We start from the raw sequence: 15,397 nt of genomic DNA, 5'->3' as shown, positions 1-15,397 counted from the left end.
TTTCATGAGATTCCAGTGAATTTATTTGCTGCTCGTTTCATTTTGTGTATTAAATGATCTGAACAGTCAGGAAGTAACTCGGATTCTCACTGAACAAACGTTTCATAACTTTAATTTTTTTAAATTGTTATTCTATAAATCATTTTGATTTTGGTCCTAAATACCAAAATTTCCCCATAACTTTATATTTTAGTTGATCTTGAGAAATAATGTTTAATATTAAATGATTAGTAAACATTTTTAAAGTACTTGTGATCCGGAAGGGAAGAGTCAGACGAGCTCCAACACCGAGTTCTTTATTTTCTCAGGTTTGAAATGTCAGTAAAATCAGGAAAACAAAATAAAAAAATAAAATCAGGTAAAAGCAGAAACGGAGCATCAGGGGGCCTGGCGCCTCCTGGTGGACAGAGCGGGGAAGTCGTCAGGCAGCAGCGCGTGGGTCCTGCAGGTGGGACAGGTGTTCTTCTCCTTCAGCCAGGACCGGATGCACTGGACAGACAGAACCGGGTCAGAACCAGAGGGAGACTGGAGGGCGCCGGGGAGGCCTCACTTCCTCCAGAACAGGAACATTTAGTTTTTATTACTACTTAAACTGTGGCGTACTCATTACTTTTACAAATTTAGAGCAAACTAACTTACACTTATCTACGACCCAGAACTGGGATTAGAACAAACTTAGAATCCAGAAGATCCACCTTAGCGACGTTTTAGACTCTGTTCTTCCAATCAGGAAACGAATTAGACCAGAAGTTATTTACTAGGAACATCCAGTTTATTTACTTTGGATCAACATTATTAGCTTCTTTTTCCTTTGGTTTGCATTTCATTTTAATTCATGTAAAGCACTTTGAACTGCCTTGCTGCTGAAAATATGATGTCATTTAGATAAAATGACATTACCTGGTCGTGGTAGCTGTGCCGACACTCCAGCACACAGGTGTCCTCCGGACTCATGTCCTCGTGGCAGATGATGCAGGGATCCTCCATGTTCAGCTGCAGGAAGGTGCAGGTTATTGATTATTGGTTAAGTGACAGGTGGCCATTTTCTTAAAAACCTGAGTTTTCTCTCGAATCGAAATGACCATCTTTCCATAACTTCCTGATTTTAAAAAACGTTTTTAAATCCTGACTGAATAAACCGAACGTCGTTGTTTTATTAAAAATAACTGGAATAGAAAAAGATGGAGAATGAAAAGTGAAACTTTTCTCCACTTTAACTCACTGCAGCCTTAAATCAACCGTTTTTATTAACTTCATGTTTTTACAGTTTTTCTGTCACTTCATCGCCTTTTAGCTGCTGAAGTTAGTTTGTGATTGACTAAAGGGCGATTCCACCTAATGTGTTATTTTAGCATCTTTAATCTGTTCTGGTTTAAAAACTAAAATACTTTTACATTTCAAACTTGATCCAGATTAGAGCTGCAAATTATTATTAATCTACTAATCAATAATTAATCAGTTAAATAAATTGGCTCATTCTGCCTTTTTCATGCCATAATTAAATTACTTCAAATGATTCATAACATTCCTTTAGTGAATATTTAGTTTCTAATATTATGAACAAAAATGTTCCCCTATTGGCTACTTTATACATTTATTCATAAAACACTTTAAAACAGCTGCTGCAACAAAATGAGATAAAAATAAATATCCTAAATATGGAAATAAAGAATAGAAACAAAATGGAAGTGAGCGGAAAACATCTCAACATGTTAAAATGTTTCCAGTTTTAAAAGTGGGCAATAAATAATGATAACAATAATGATAATAATAATTATAGTAATAATAATAATGATAATAATAATGATAATAATAATGATAACAATAATGATAATAATAATAATAATGATAATAATGATAATAATAACAATAATGATAATTATAATAATAATGATTATAATAACAATGATAATAATAATAATTATAATAATGATAATAATAATTATAATAATAATTATAATAATGATAATAAAGTGTCTTTGGATTTCATTAGTTTGGAGGAAACCTAGTGTCTAGTCAAATCAAGCGTCTCTTTTGCTCAGTGGCTGAGTCAGACTCACAGCGTTCGGGTTTCGGACTCTCTGCGCTCCGACCAGCTGCCACACCGGGTTCTGATTCCCCTGAGCCGGGCTGGACCGGCCCGCGGCGCCGGATGACTTCAGCGTTTCCTGAGGAACAGGAGGAAAGCGAGTGATTGGCTGAAAGCCGTGGCGGTAAGCCAATCAGAGCACGGCTCTACGGACCGCTACCTGATGGTCCAGGATGAGCTGCGCCACGCCGCTGACCACTTCCTGTAGTGGCACCAGGTTCAGACTTCCTCCTCTGGCCAGGCGGAAGTCCTGAACGAAACGCATCAAGTTGGACCTGCAGACCAACCAGAACCGAGTCAGAACCGGGTCAGGACCACATCCACACCTCAGCAGCTGAGCTGTTTCTACACGCTCTGCTCTTCCTGGAATCTACCTAGAATAGTCTGGAAACATGGCGGTCAGGCTGTCCATGGCCTTCTGGAAAACAGAGACGAGTAGCGGCTCCTTCCTGGCGGCGGCTCGGGGCGGCGCGGTGGGCGGGCTGAGGATCGTTAGCTGCTGCAGGAAGCTGCAACGGAAACAAAACTTCACCTTACTCTGATCCTGTGAGGAATCTACGCAGCAAATTTCACTTTTTGAGTCTCGACTGATTCTAAAAACAAAAACTGGTGTTCAGCAATAAGTTCAAGATTTTTGATGCCTGTAAAACAAGCAGTTTAAAAAAACAAAACAAAACACGATTATCGCGTCACGAAGCCGTTACCTAGCAACAAGCCCAGCCTGTTACCTAGCAACCCCAGCTGATCTCCAGTGTCTGGTCTGCTGCTTTTCCTGCTGTACAATGGCTCCTGGAAAATCAGCTGCGGTTGCTAGGTAACGGGCCGTGTTACTGAATATTTGTTTAAGGGTTAGGCCTGGCCTTGGGGTCGACCAGATATGACGTCAGCAAAACGTGACGATGCGACTCATTTCAAACCCGAAGCTCTCGTCTGAAACGGCCGATGGCCATCATGGATTCTTTCACCTACTCATCTGAATTTTATATTTTTACTTAAACATCAGAATAAAACTGCTGCATGTTTTAAGTAGTTTCAAGATGGAGAGAATTCAAAGACCTTACAGGATTCGTCCTGCTCACCCTCCTCTAACTGCCGTTTATTCAAGTTGCATCAGAAACTACAAAAAAAAATAAATCGGTTGCAAAGCGTCGCTGGAGGAAAATCATGTGGACTTGCAGAGAAATGCGAAAGCTGCAAAGTCAGGTTTGTCAAACTGTTGGTTCAAATCTCTGATTGAAATGTTGCTTTGCCTTCAGCCCATCTGAAGACTTCCTGACATTTTTCAGGAACATTTCTGACCTTAGATCGTCTCCAGTGTGGATCCAGAGGCTCATCTCAAATACTCTGAGCGCGTGTCTGTCAGTGAATTGACAAACTGTTAGAAGCTTAAAGCTTCCTTCATGACACCATGCAGCCACTGGTCCATGTTCTGGTGTCTGGAGGTTTCCATCATTAAACCTCCATTTAAATGTTTTATCCAACGTCAGACCAACCTCTGAATGTCCAAATCTGGAAGACCTGCCTCACCTGTCCCGCCCATCGCTGCGTCACGCCTCCAACCTCCACCCGGTGCGTCCAATCATCAATCAAGCTCTGCTCATAAGGATCCACACCCACGGCGCCAGCCGCTTTCCAGCTGTGCTCAACCCACCTCCTCCCTCCTCCACCCACATCCTTCGGCCCTCCAGGATGTCACCCCTTCCCGACCTCCACCACCGGTGTCGGAGCATCTCCCCAATCAGCTTCTGGGGTGTTCACCCGAGTTCACAGCTCAATCATCTGCCGGGACCCGAGCGCCAAAGGACTGTTATTCATTATCCTCCGGTTTTTGGTCAAACCGGAGCTGAAACGATCAAGAAATTTATTGTTAATTTCTTGATCGTTCTTTTTTCTCTGAGTCTTTCCAGATCGAAAGTTGCTTCTGTCCAACTGTAGACTTACGTTGACCTGAATGAAGTCTGAGTTTGAGTTACTGAAACTGAACGGCTCTTAAAGTTTTAAACCATCTTTTAACTGTTGAAGGTGAATCAGCAGGTCTTCAGATCTGCCTGCTGTGGATCACAGGATCTTCTGGTATTCGAGGTTCAGCACTGAACCGGTTCCGGTTCTTTCAAACAGGAGTTTCTCAGTAGACCCGGGCAGCGTTGGTCCTCTGCAGGTCCCTCAGGGCCGATGTTGGGCCTGTTCTGCCTCTGGTCTCTTCTCGCTGCTCTGCAGACTCGTTCAGATCCGTCTGCCTGTAACATGGCGGCCGGTCTGCTGTGCCGGTGTTACAGGATCATCGTCTTCAGGACGTTCAGACATTTTCTGACCCTGAATGAGGAAAAGCTGAGACTGTGTTTGGTCGCTGCTGTCCCCTCTTGGACGTTGCCCCCTGGTTGGTCCCCCGTCCTCCTTCTGTCCATTTGTGAAAAATCTAGGTGTGATTGTTGATCCCGTGTTAAATTTGATTAGCATGTTAGCGCTGCTATCAAAGCCAGTTTCTTTCAGCTGAGGACCTTTGCTAAGATGAAATCTGATTTTGCCGTTTAGATGATTGGAACTGTTTGTTCTGAGGCTTTTAGCAGAGCAAACGAAGTGCTGCAGCTCGTCTGCTGAGCAAAACTAGGAGGCGTGAATCTGTGGCCCCGGTTCCCCTTCACTGGCTTCCTGCTGCCTTGGGATCACATTTAAGGTTTCATTGATGGTTTTTAAGTGTTTTGGGTCGTTCGTACTGAAGTGAGCTCTAGCAGCCCTACAGCCACCCGGAGCCCTGAGGTCGGCTGCAGCTTTTACCGTCCGTCCCTAAAGCAGACGGAGCTTCCTGTGGATCGTCTCCCTCTGGCTGCTGAACTCCAGACTGAAACTCGTCTTTCGTAACATTTCATCGCTACATTCAGAAAATTAACATAAAATTATCAGAGGCAAAAAGCTTCACTTAAAAAAAGCAGAAAACCTTCAGAACTTTTTGATCTGAAGCTTTTAAAACAATTGGAGTCAAACTGCCAACTCTCTGCAACCGAATTGTTCTGATGACCCGATAAGAACCTGCAGGACCGGTCCGATGGGAGCGGCCGCACCGTCTCGGCGGCCCCTCAGCTGGTCCAGAAGGTCCTGGCAGCGGCGCTGCAGAGAAACAGGGAATGAGACCGGCCCGGTTTGGACCCAATGCAGCCAAATGCTTCGGCCTGAGGTTCTGGTTCTGGTACCTCAGCAGTAGAAATGTTCTTCTGCACTTCCTCCACTTTAGCTTTGCAGCCGTTCCTCGCGGATTCCAGCTCCTGGTTCTGGGTTCTGCAAAAGTGACAAACATCATTTACAATAAATAACTTAAAATAAATTAGCATTTCTGATGTTTAATATTTCCTGAAACAAATCACTGGTTTAATATTCTTGCCTAGTTCTTTGCAACAACAAATTATTTGTGGAAAATTCTGATTTTTCCGAAGAGCAAATCTAAAATATTGGAAAGAAAACGCAGCTAGAGAAGCTAAAGTAGCAACGCTAGCCGACGCGTGATTGGCTGCTGTCTGCAGAGCAGCCAATCCAAACACTGTTTTCCTTGGTGCCGATTGGCTGAAAACAGCAGAAATGTCTTTTTGTCCTAGTTTTCCAGAGTCAACTAAAATACTGAAATGTTCTTTTACACACCTGAGAATAAAACAATTTAACAAAAAAACATCAATTTCAATAACATTGTTTATAAAATATAAGCCAAACTTTATTTTAATTACACAGGTCAATAAGTTACTGAGATATTAGGAATAACACCATATTTTCCAGACCGTAGAGCGCACCTCACTATAAGCCACATCTACAAAGTTAAAAAAAAAAAAAAAAAAACTGGAAACGTTCATCTAAAGCTGCCCCGGGCTGCAAGCCGCTGGTGTCTCCGCTGCTCTCGGTTTTCCACAAGGAGGCAGCAGAGAGCAGCAGAGGGTTGCGTCCTAATAAATCTGCTATTCGTGACGCAGCCCTCCGTCTCCAGCGCCGAACCACAGATTCGTTCACGCAGAGCTCAACATGCAGCGGCTATCGATCTGTACTCCCAGATCGATAACATTCAACTTAAAAGCTGCATCATATGAACTTCTTCCTGTTTCCACAATGAGGGGGAATGAGTTTCTCCGTCGGGCCTGCTGCTAGCATCTGCTTGTTCTAAATGAAAATCAGTGTTTTCTTCTTTGACTTCCAGTGATTCACTTCCTGCTAAAGAGCCCCCTGGTGGTTGAAGAAAAATCCACAGAAAAGCTGCACCGGCTACAAGCCACATGGTTGGAAACGGGGAAAAGCAGCGGCTTATAGTCTGAAAATATGGTAAATAATTGTTGATCATATTGAAACAATCCAGATGGGAAATAACCTTCCAGTAAAATTAAAGGTTTAAAGCTTTCTGATTTTCATCAAACATAAATCATTCTGGTGATTCAACTAAAACCTAATAAGAAAAGTTTTTTTCTGATTTAATTTCAAACAAGGAGAAAATAAACTGTAAATAAAGGTTTCCAAATTTAGACTTTAAAACATTAAATTTTATTACAAAACTGTTCATTTAAATATCAAGAACTGTCAAGGACTTTCCAAACCTGGAAAATAATAATTTTCAAGAATTCAATGATTTCAAGCACCTGAAATAAGGAAGACTTCTAAAGGAGTCACACCAAGTTTTAATTCAAATTCAACAATAAAAATAAATAAATAAGCTAATAACTAAATACACTCAGAATGTGCTACAGATTTCAACCTGCTGCTAGCGGCTCCTGCTAGTTCATTTTGAAAAATACTAATGTAACAAAAGCTGTCTCCATCTCTAGCCTGACTAGCTTTAGCCCCACCTGTCTGTAGCCTGATTAGCTTTAGCCCCACCTGTCTGTAGCCTGATTAGCTTTAGCCCCACCTGTCTGTAGCCTGATTAGCATTAGCTCCACCTGTTTGTAGCCTGGCTAGTGTTAGCTCCACCTGTCTGTAGCCTGGCTAGCGTTAGCCTCACCTGTGCGCCGCCTCGTCCAGCTTGCTGAGCAGCGTCTTGGCATCGGCTAGCTCTCTGTGCAGGACATTCAGACTCTGATCCTTGCTGCTTTCAGCAGCTGACAGCTGCAGCAAATGGGCAGATAAACGTCACTGTGGATCTACCGTTTTCTGTCCGTTCCTTTGTTTCTATGGTTACCTGAGCTGTGTAGGACCTCCTGCCAGCAGAGGTCAGCAAAGCCTGGTGGCGCCTGATCTCATCCTCCAAACTCATCTTCTCAGCCGCCGACTGGTTGCTACAGAAAGCGACACCGCGTGAGCAATCGGTGGGATTTTAATAAATCCTGGTTTCCTGCTGCTGCTCACCTGAGCTCCAGGAAGTCGTTGAGTTTGGCCTCATAGCTGCTCTTCTTCTCTCTGATGCTCCTGGAAAAGCTGCAAGGAGAAAAACGTCAGGAAGGGTCTGGCTCAAACGCTTGGTGAAATCTTCAGCTACGGTTTGAGATGAAAGATCTGATCGTCAACTGACACCGAATCTATGATTAGCAAATAGACCAACGACTACATAAATCTTTTGAAAAGCATCAGTGGAGCCTCCTGTACAACCAGCCAGAATGCAGTAAGTCAATTACAAAAACTCTTGTATTTTCCAGCAACCATTATACAGCGCATACAGCAGAAAAACCAGCTGACTAAACGCCTGAGATCAGCTGCGGTTGCTAGGTAAAGACGCAGTGTCATTCAACAATCAGGTTTTCCAAATGGCTTGTTTTCCAGACGCCAAAAACATGAATTTATTGCCAAAAAACAACTGGGTGTTTTTTAAGTGTTTGTTTTTAGAAGAAGGAAAATCTAAAATTGAAGGATAAAAATTAGCAAAATGTGAATTTTTCACAATACGACTCCATTAAAACAAGCTAGTTTATGCTGCTGAAACAGGGTTTATAAAAGGTTCCCAGAGTTGAATTTACTACTTTTTTCTACATCTACAATATTTTTACTACCAACACAAAAATCAAGCCAATTTTGTGTCGATTTCCTCAATTTTGGGAGATCGCTGATCGGTCGATATTTAGGTGAAGCCGATCTCATCCTCTGATCTTTTCTACTTCAGCAAAGGTCTAAAAATCAGCCCCTTTCCTCTCCTGCTCTGCAGCGACAGGTTTGACTGACAGACCGGCCACCAGGTCGATCTGAGAGAAAGCTGCAATGGGTTCACTGACCAGTAAAACTTTATCCCACTTACTGACGGTCTAACTGTGACTTTATCTTGACCAAAACCTCACGTTAAAAACAGGAAGCACTATTTTCAGGGCTTATCCTAAATCCATAAGACTCAGGATATTTGTTTTTTATAAAATATCAGTAAAATCCAAAGACATTCCAGTTTCACAAGCCGCTGTTTTATTCTCAATAGAATATTAGTTTGCTACTAATTGTCAACACCAAGACAACTCGATAAGGTTCAAGGTATCATATTTCACAGGTCATTGAAAAGTTTAAATAAATAAACGTCCATGTGCAGCGAAATTCGGTGTTTCGGTACCAACACACCAACTCTGCCAGATCATCGATCAGAGCAGCTGTTAAACGAGCTAATCAGCCACCGCTGTGTTCAGATCATGTTATAACCCAAATAAACATCAAGCCTGAAAACATGAAACCGTTAAGGACTGAATGTGTTTGTTGCTATGGCAACGAGTCTTTGCGTAGCTAGCTGACACGGAAAGTGGGGGGAGGAGGATACGAGTGGTTTTGAGTTGTTCTTTGACGGTTTTTCAGAGTTACTTTTCTGCTCTAAATGAAGAAGATTTCATTTAACGGAACCGTTCCACCGCGGCAGCGCAGCAAGGAAAAGAATCGACTTTTTGCCTTTGTGACATTTCCGGATGTGAACAAGAACATGAAACGTGTCTACATGGTATCAGCTAATAATGAATGATAAACTTGTATGTAAAAGTTTTACCACTTTTCTACAATTACAGTGAAATTGTCACTTTTGAGTGTGTTCACACTGCAGTCTGTTAGCGCTGCAGCTGGTGTTATTTAACCTACTTTAGCTGCTGCAGCATTCAGAGCAGCTCAGCTCTGAGCGCCGGCTTTAGAGGCAGCAAGGCCCGCTGCCGGTCTGCAGCTCCCGACGCGTCGCTGGTAAAACTTCAGCTCGTAGCTGAGCTGGAGTTTGAAGTTGCAACGCTCCGTTTAGCACCAAGATATGAAACGGGGATCTGCTCCACGGTGGAGCCCCGACCCGCGCAGGAATCCGCTGCTGATGAATGGCGGCTGCTCCGGTCGGTGTGATTTGATCACCGTCACGTCGTTCCAGGTCAAATTTAGATTTTTTTTTGCCTTTCGCTCATTCCTAGTCTTTGAATCTCGGATCATCGAGCCAAAGTTGGGAAAATTTATATCTTCCCATGGCGAAGCGCAAAACGACTAGCTGGTCTCAACACGCTAGGCTAACACAGCAGCTGAGATCCATCAGTCACAGCTCAGGTCCTGCCAGTACGTAGTTATTTTTTATACAGATTTTAGTAAAACGAACTTAACGTAAGTGAGCATCAATGGAAAATTAAAAACATTTTGAAGGGCTGATGAAAAATTTACTACCTTTAGTTACTGGCCTTAATTTGAGCTCATTTAATTTACCACTGTGTGGAAACCTTGTGAAAAGGTGTTTTTATAGTGCGGCCGGCTCACCTGGCCTGCTCCTCCACCAGGTGCTCCACCTCCGTCTTCAGCGCCTTCAGCTCCTCCTGGTTGGCTTTCTTCTCCTTCTGGTCCTTCTTCACCTCCTCCTCCAGCTTCTGCTGGAACATCAGCAGCTCCTTATGGGTCACCTGCTCAGCAAAACATTTAAATATTAGAAACATTTAAACGTTCCTCCTGCGGGAGCTGCAGCTCCTCAGACTCACCTGGATATTGGTGGTGATTTCTTTCACCTCCTTCTCCATCAGCCGGACATCGTCATGCTCGCTCTGGTCGACTTCGTTGCCGTTTTGGGTTTTCAGTATTTGCTGCTCCAACTTCCTGTTGCTCCGCTCCTGCCTGATGATGTCACCCTGCAGACGGTCAGAAACCAGGAAGAAGACGCAAACAGATTCTGTAGAATGAAGAGCTGCAGAAAAACACTGGAAGGAAAACTGGATGAAGTAACAAAGAGGCCGGTAGCCATATTTATTATCTATGGATCCTGAAAGTTCAGGAAGTGACGATGACTCCGATGTTTAGATGAAGATCTGACTAGGGGTGAAGTGATACAATAATCTCACGATACGATATACGATATTCTGATCACGATACGATATATATCACGAGATTTGGCAAACAATACGATTTTCTGAAAGAATTTTGAGGGACGGATGGATTTTGGTGACATTTTGTGTTGCACAGACTTGGATTTAATTAGCTGAAAACTGATTAAAAGCACCAGCTACACAATACCTGACTGATTGGACAAAACATCACAGGTCAAAGCCCCGGAGTTAGCCGTGGCTGTAAGCTGTTTACTACTAGCTGCTGGCGGAGCGGCTCCGCCTGACCCCACAGCGATCGACTCCCTGCAGCTACGCAGCGCCGCCGTTCCCCTCTTGTGTATCTGAGTATCTGCCTCTCAGACTGACAGGATCTCATCGTTCTCTCAGTCTCTGATACTCCATCAGTTACCAATAAGAATGATTGATCAGCCATCGTCGTCATGGCTGTGGGTTTCCCCTCTCCGTCTTCCTGCTCCAAGCAGAGCGCTGCTGCTGCGCGTTGATTCTTCAGGTAACCCTTTACATACAGAGCAGAAACCACTAGGCTAAAACAAATCACCCAGCGGATGCCACCGATCGCTCCTGTGTCCAAACTTTGCATTAATTTCATGAACTCACTGCTTTTGCTGCTGCTCCGATCCGCTTCTCTTTCACCGTAACTTGAGCAGCTTTACTTCGCTTCTTAGCAACAAAATACATCCCATAATTATTTGTTGAAGATTTGAGATTTCTAAAGACACAGGAGTCTAATGTTAAGTTTTGTTTTTTACATTTGGAAGCTCATTTCCTGTCACATAACTGGAAAAGCCGGTTTTTGACATTTCTCTGACATTCGGGAAAATACGGTTTACTAATTTTAGCATAACTTCGGTTTTACTTGGCCTATTAACCCAATTTAAAAACTGGTGTGTAGTTTATAATGTGCACTTTAAGCTCGAGTTGAAAGTGAGACTCAGGGAGGCGGAGTCTTGCTGCTACGCCGTCACAAACCAGACGTAAAAAAGACGCCTATGGCTTGATGGATCGATACTCGCGGATGAAAAATCAATAAATATCGTAGAATCGATTGAGTTATACAGCCCAACATCTGAATGTGATAAATCTGTCATAACGATTCATCTCCAATTCTGGATCAATAATCCAGTTATTCTGAGTTTCTGAGGAAATTTCTGTTCCCAGAGGTCAGCGTGACCTCTGACCCTGTAGCCAAAACAGACAGAAAGGATCATACTGCAACACGTTGCTAGGCAACCAGTTAACACGTTGTTGCTAGGTAACCAGAGAGAGAGTGAGGTCGCTGATGCTAGCAGTTAGCTTAGCTCGCTGTGAGGTTGAGGGCTAAAGAGTTTCTGCCTACATCTCCCAGCATGCCGAGCGGTTCAGGGACTCTCCCATCAGACGGATCATCTATGGATATTGATCACGAGTTTCTGGCGTTAGACGTTATTGATAGATTGGACACCGACTGCGGGGTCGGAGGTCATCAGCCGACAGGAACAACACTAGCTCTGGGGGGGCTGCATAGAGCCACCGCTCAGGTGGGAAGATCATCATCATCATGACTCACCTGCTGCGCCTCCCAGCGTTCGTGCCGCTCTGTGTTCACCGCCACGCTGCTCACGGCGCCCGCACTCGTCTGCCAGAGCAAAACAATCATCATAAGGGAAACGCTCGCTGCGATACGGCGGGACCGGCAGCGGCCTTCACCTGAACTGCTGCATCGCTACGGCAACGACTCGCCTCCGAGGACAAAACATTCCTGTGAGGAGCCGGATCACTTTCCAAATGCTCATAAATATTGTCCAGCGTGTCCAGGTGCGGCTCGGCGTAACCGTTGGCAATGAAGCCGCAGTCGATGTTTGACCAGGCGGGCGCAGCGTCACTTCCTGCTGGGTAGAAGGAGTACGGGTTGGGCAGGACCGGCTGCGCTACGGCAGCGGGGAAGCAGAACCCGGGCAGGTAGTCGGAGAAATCGCCCAGCATGTACGGGTCAGGCGACGCCACGTCGTGCCGCGGGTCGCCGATGTCGTCCAGGTCGTCCAGGCTGGCGGCGTGCCGCGGGCCGACGGCGTGCCGCGTCAGGCCGATGCGCCGCCCGATCTTAATGAAGCGCAGCGACTCCAACAGGAAGCTCTCCAGGCCTCCCGTCTCCGCGATCTTCCTCCGGGCCTCAGCCGGAAAGTTGGCGAGTTCGCCCACCAGCAGGCGGTCCTCGTCCACCAGCGGGCCGTGCTCCTCCAGGATCTGGGCAAAATAGCTGCAGCAGGATGCAGCGCCGAGGCCAGGACGCCACGGGAAGAGTCAGAAACACACAGCAGGAAGCCCAGTTACACCATGAAACCAGAAATTAAAGCCCAACAGGAAGTCCCAATTATGAGATATAAAGTCAAAATTATAACTAAATCTCATGATTTTATGAGTTCCAGGTTTTTATTTTTTCCTTCCAAAAGGAACCAGAGTTGATCGATACGGATTAAAAAAACATGTTCCAAAAGAACATTCTGCGAGATGCATGACAGAATATGAGCGTCGGGTTGAGAATTTGTTTAATTGTGAGAATATATTAATATCAGCAGAAAAATTAGGAAACGTGTGAATTTGTAAGAACGTTTCGCCTCACCGCCGGTTTTACTGAAACGTTTCTCAGCCGGTTTGAAAAGTGGCTGATCAAGTTTTATTTTCTAGGAGTTGTGACGCTGCTCGTTGTCCGTTTGCTGACGATATGGAGAAAATATGCAATAATATTGGTATAATATTATAATCGTATAATATAAAAGAATATTAAAATGGACTAAAATCAAATGTTTGTGTTTTAGCTTTTGGACAGAAAATAATGGGTTCTCTAACTTTAACTAGACCAACAGCTTATTTTATGACTTTTTTTTCTTGAATATCAACATAACTGAAGCAGAAACTGATTCTGATGGAAACCCGATCCGAACCCAACACGTACCTTCCATGTTCATTTTACCATATTTTACCCTTAAATAATCTTATTGTATGATTAATTCGACAAATTCAGAGGAAAATAATCCAAATGTTGGAACATTTTTATAAAATGTTTTCATTTGATCTGTCAAAGTATTTCTGTCGGCCTACTGCTGTGTGTGTGTGTGTGTGTGTGTGTGTGTGTGTGTGTGCGCGCGCGCGCACAAAGTGCTTTTAAGGTTTTCTAGTGACTTACTCATACAAACTTTCTTTGGTGGAGTCGGGATGGTTGTCTAAAAACTTTGTATGTTCCGTTCTGTATTGGTCCTCAAAATCAGCCACCTGCTCTCTAAGGTGGCTGGGAACGCTAAACGGGTCACCGGGGTGAAGGAACGATCTGTGGACAGGAAGTTCAGCGTCAGCGTCTCCATGGAAACGGTGAAACGACCAGCAGCTCGTTAAAACATGGAGCTGAACTCACAAAGAGTCTTCTTCAAAAAGGTCCTGGTCCCACTCGTCTCTGGGCGTTAGCGCTCGGGCCGGAGGCAAACCCAAAACACCCTGAGAGGAAACCAGCAGCAGGAGACGACTTAGACGACAACAACAACAACAACAACAACAGACGTTTTCAGACCATCTACCTTTCGTTTCTTTTTCCGGCCTCGACTTTTAGTTCGAGTAGGAGAAATCTGGAACGAGACGGCGCTAAGTTAGCTTAACTTACAGGAACCTGTCCACCTGACCAGGTGAGAGGTTTCAGCAGCTGTTACAATAAAATGACCAACAGCTGAGAAAAGCAAGACTTGTGTTTTATGAATATATGAATACCATAAATTATCCACATTTTATTTTTAAATAAAAAACTAACGACTTTATTTTCAGTTTTGCTTGAAAAACGAAACCATCTTAAAATGTCCCAAATTTATGGAAAAAGGTTTGCTAACTTTCTGCTCCTGATGAAATTTTTTGTCTCATTTCAGGATGAAACCCCCGGGAACTAGATGAAACTCAGCTCAGGCTCAGGTGTATAAATCAGGTGTTGGAAAAACTTACATGATCATTTTCAGACTTTTTTAACACAGAACAATGAGCATCTGAAAAGCAAACAGAACATTTTAGAGCAAAGAGGAACGCTGGTGAATCCGGTGGGTGGGTTGCCAGGTTGGGCTGCCAGGTTGGCGTACGTACCCATCATATCAAAATATTCATCCAGTATACTGTGACAACAAACGTAGTCGTGTCTATGCTCCTCCAGAGTCCAGATAAAAAGCCGGACGTCGTGCGCCGAGGCCTGCTTTAGATACTCCGTCACCGTCAGGCCGAGGCGCCAAAACAAATCTGGTTTAGTGTCCAGTTTCTCTAAAATCATTTGCTTTAAGGGGTCAAAGTTCAGCAGCACCGCCAGGTCCAGCTGCTCCAGGCGCTCAGAGTGCCGCTCGATGAAGGACTGCGCCGCGGTCAGCCCTGCAACCAGACACAGGCAACCAGAAACACAGCAATTAGACGGGCAACCAGAAACACAGCAACCAGACACAGGCAACCAGAAACACAGCAACCAGACACAGGCAACCAGAAACACAGCAACCAGACACATGCAACCAGAAACACAGCAACCAGACACATGCAACCAGAAACACGGCAACCAGACAGAAAAAGCAACTCAAACATCCAGACATGAAGTAAAATCAGTTTCATCTGATGGCATTTCAGGCTCGAGGCGTTTAAACGTTTTTCATCATGAAAACGGAAACATTGCAGTTTGACGCCATCATGAAGATCAATACACCCAGATTATTGATCAATGATCCAGTTATGAATCAATAGCAACTCCAACCAGGCTAATGGTTTCTACACTGGATTTAAAGGAACTCAGTGTTTCAGCAGTTTTCAGTTTGTTCCAGATCTGTGATGCATAGAAGCTGAATGCTGCTTCTCCAGAACCAGCAGGTTGATCCAACAGCAGATCTTTGATCTGTTCAGTGATTTATAAACTACCAGCAGTTTAAAGTCTCAGTGAAGGGTGTAGAACCGGGTGGTGTAGAACCGGGTGGCGTAGAACTGGGTGATGTAGAACTGGGTGGTGTAGAACTGGGTGACGTAGAACCGGGTGGTGTAGAACCGGGTGGCGGAGAACTGGGTGACGTAGAACTGGGTGACGTAGAACTGGGTGACGTAG

The 15,397-nt window shown here is 44.3% G+C and overlaps 1 protein-coding gene across 1 annotated transcript in view; it reads right to left on the bottom strand.

Annotated features, from left to right (window-relative positions):
- Positions 1-2,272: 2,272 nt before the first annotated feature.
- The window catches only part of ttc3 (tetratricopeptide repeat domain 3), a 58,879-nt gene continuing 45,754 nt past the window's right edge, over positions 2,273-15,397 (bottom strand). Inside the window, exons 28-43 of the mRNA XM_015021684.1 lie at positions 14,410-14,685; positions 14,275-14,315; positions 13,863-13,910; positions 13,703-13,782; positions 13,478-13,618; positions 12,001-12,550; positions 11,861-11,929; positions 9,952-10,098; positions 9,737-9,876; positions 7,403-7,471; positions 7,236-7,332; positions 7,059-7,162; positions 5,278-5,362; positions 5,117-5,194; positions 2,464-2,598; positions 2,273-2,364 (exon numbers count right to left, since the gene is read on the bottom strand). Coding sequence (XP_014877170.1) covers positions 2,464-2,598; positions 5,117-5,194; positions 5,278-5,362; positions 7,059-7,162; positions 7,236-7,332; positions 7,403-7,471; positions 9,737-9,876; positions 9,952-10,098; positions 11,861-11,929; positions 12,001-12,550; positions 13,478-13,618; positions 13,703-13,782; positions 13,863-13,910; positions 14,275-14,315; positions 14,410-14,685 — 2,060 coding nt within the window. The 3' untranslated portion in view covers positions 2,273-2,364. The remainder of the gene's footprint in view (positions 2,365-2,463; positions 2,599-5,116; positions 5,195-5,277; positions 5,363-7,058; positions 7,163-7,235; positions 7,333-7,402; positions 7,472-9,736; positions 9,877-9,951; positions 10,099-11,860; positions 11,930-12,000; positions 12,551-13,477; positions 13,619-13,702; positions 13,783-13,862; positions 13,911-14,274; positions 14,316-14,409; positions 14,686-15,397) is intronic.

This window comes from Poecilia latipinna, unplaced genomic scaffold (assembly GCF_001443285.1).
Source record: "Poecilia latipinna isolate Pla-1442-1.1 unplaced genomic scaffold, P_latipinna-1.0 Scaffold2829, whole genome shotgun sequence".
Classification (NCBI taxonomy): Eukaryota; Metazoa; Chordata; class Actinopteri; order Cyprinodontiformes; family Poeciliidae; genus Poecilia; species Poecilia latipinna.
The sequence above is the reverse complement of the archived record's forward strand: the minus strand, read 5'-3'. Positions and strand labels throughout refer to the sequence as shown.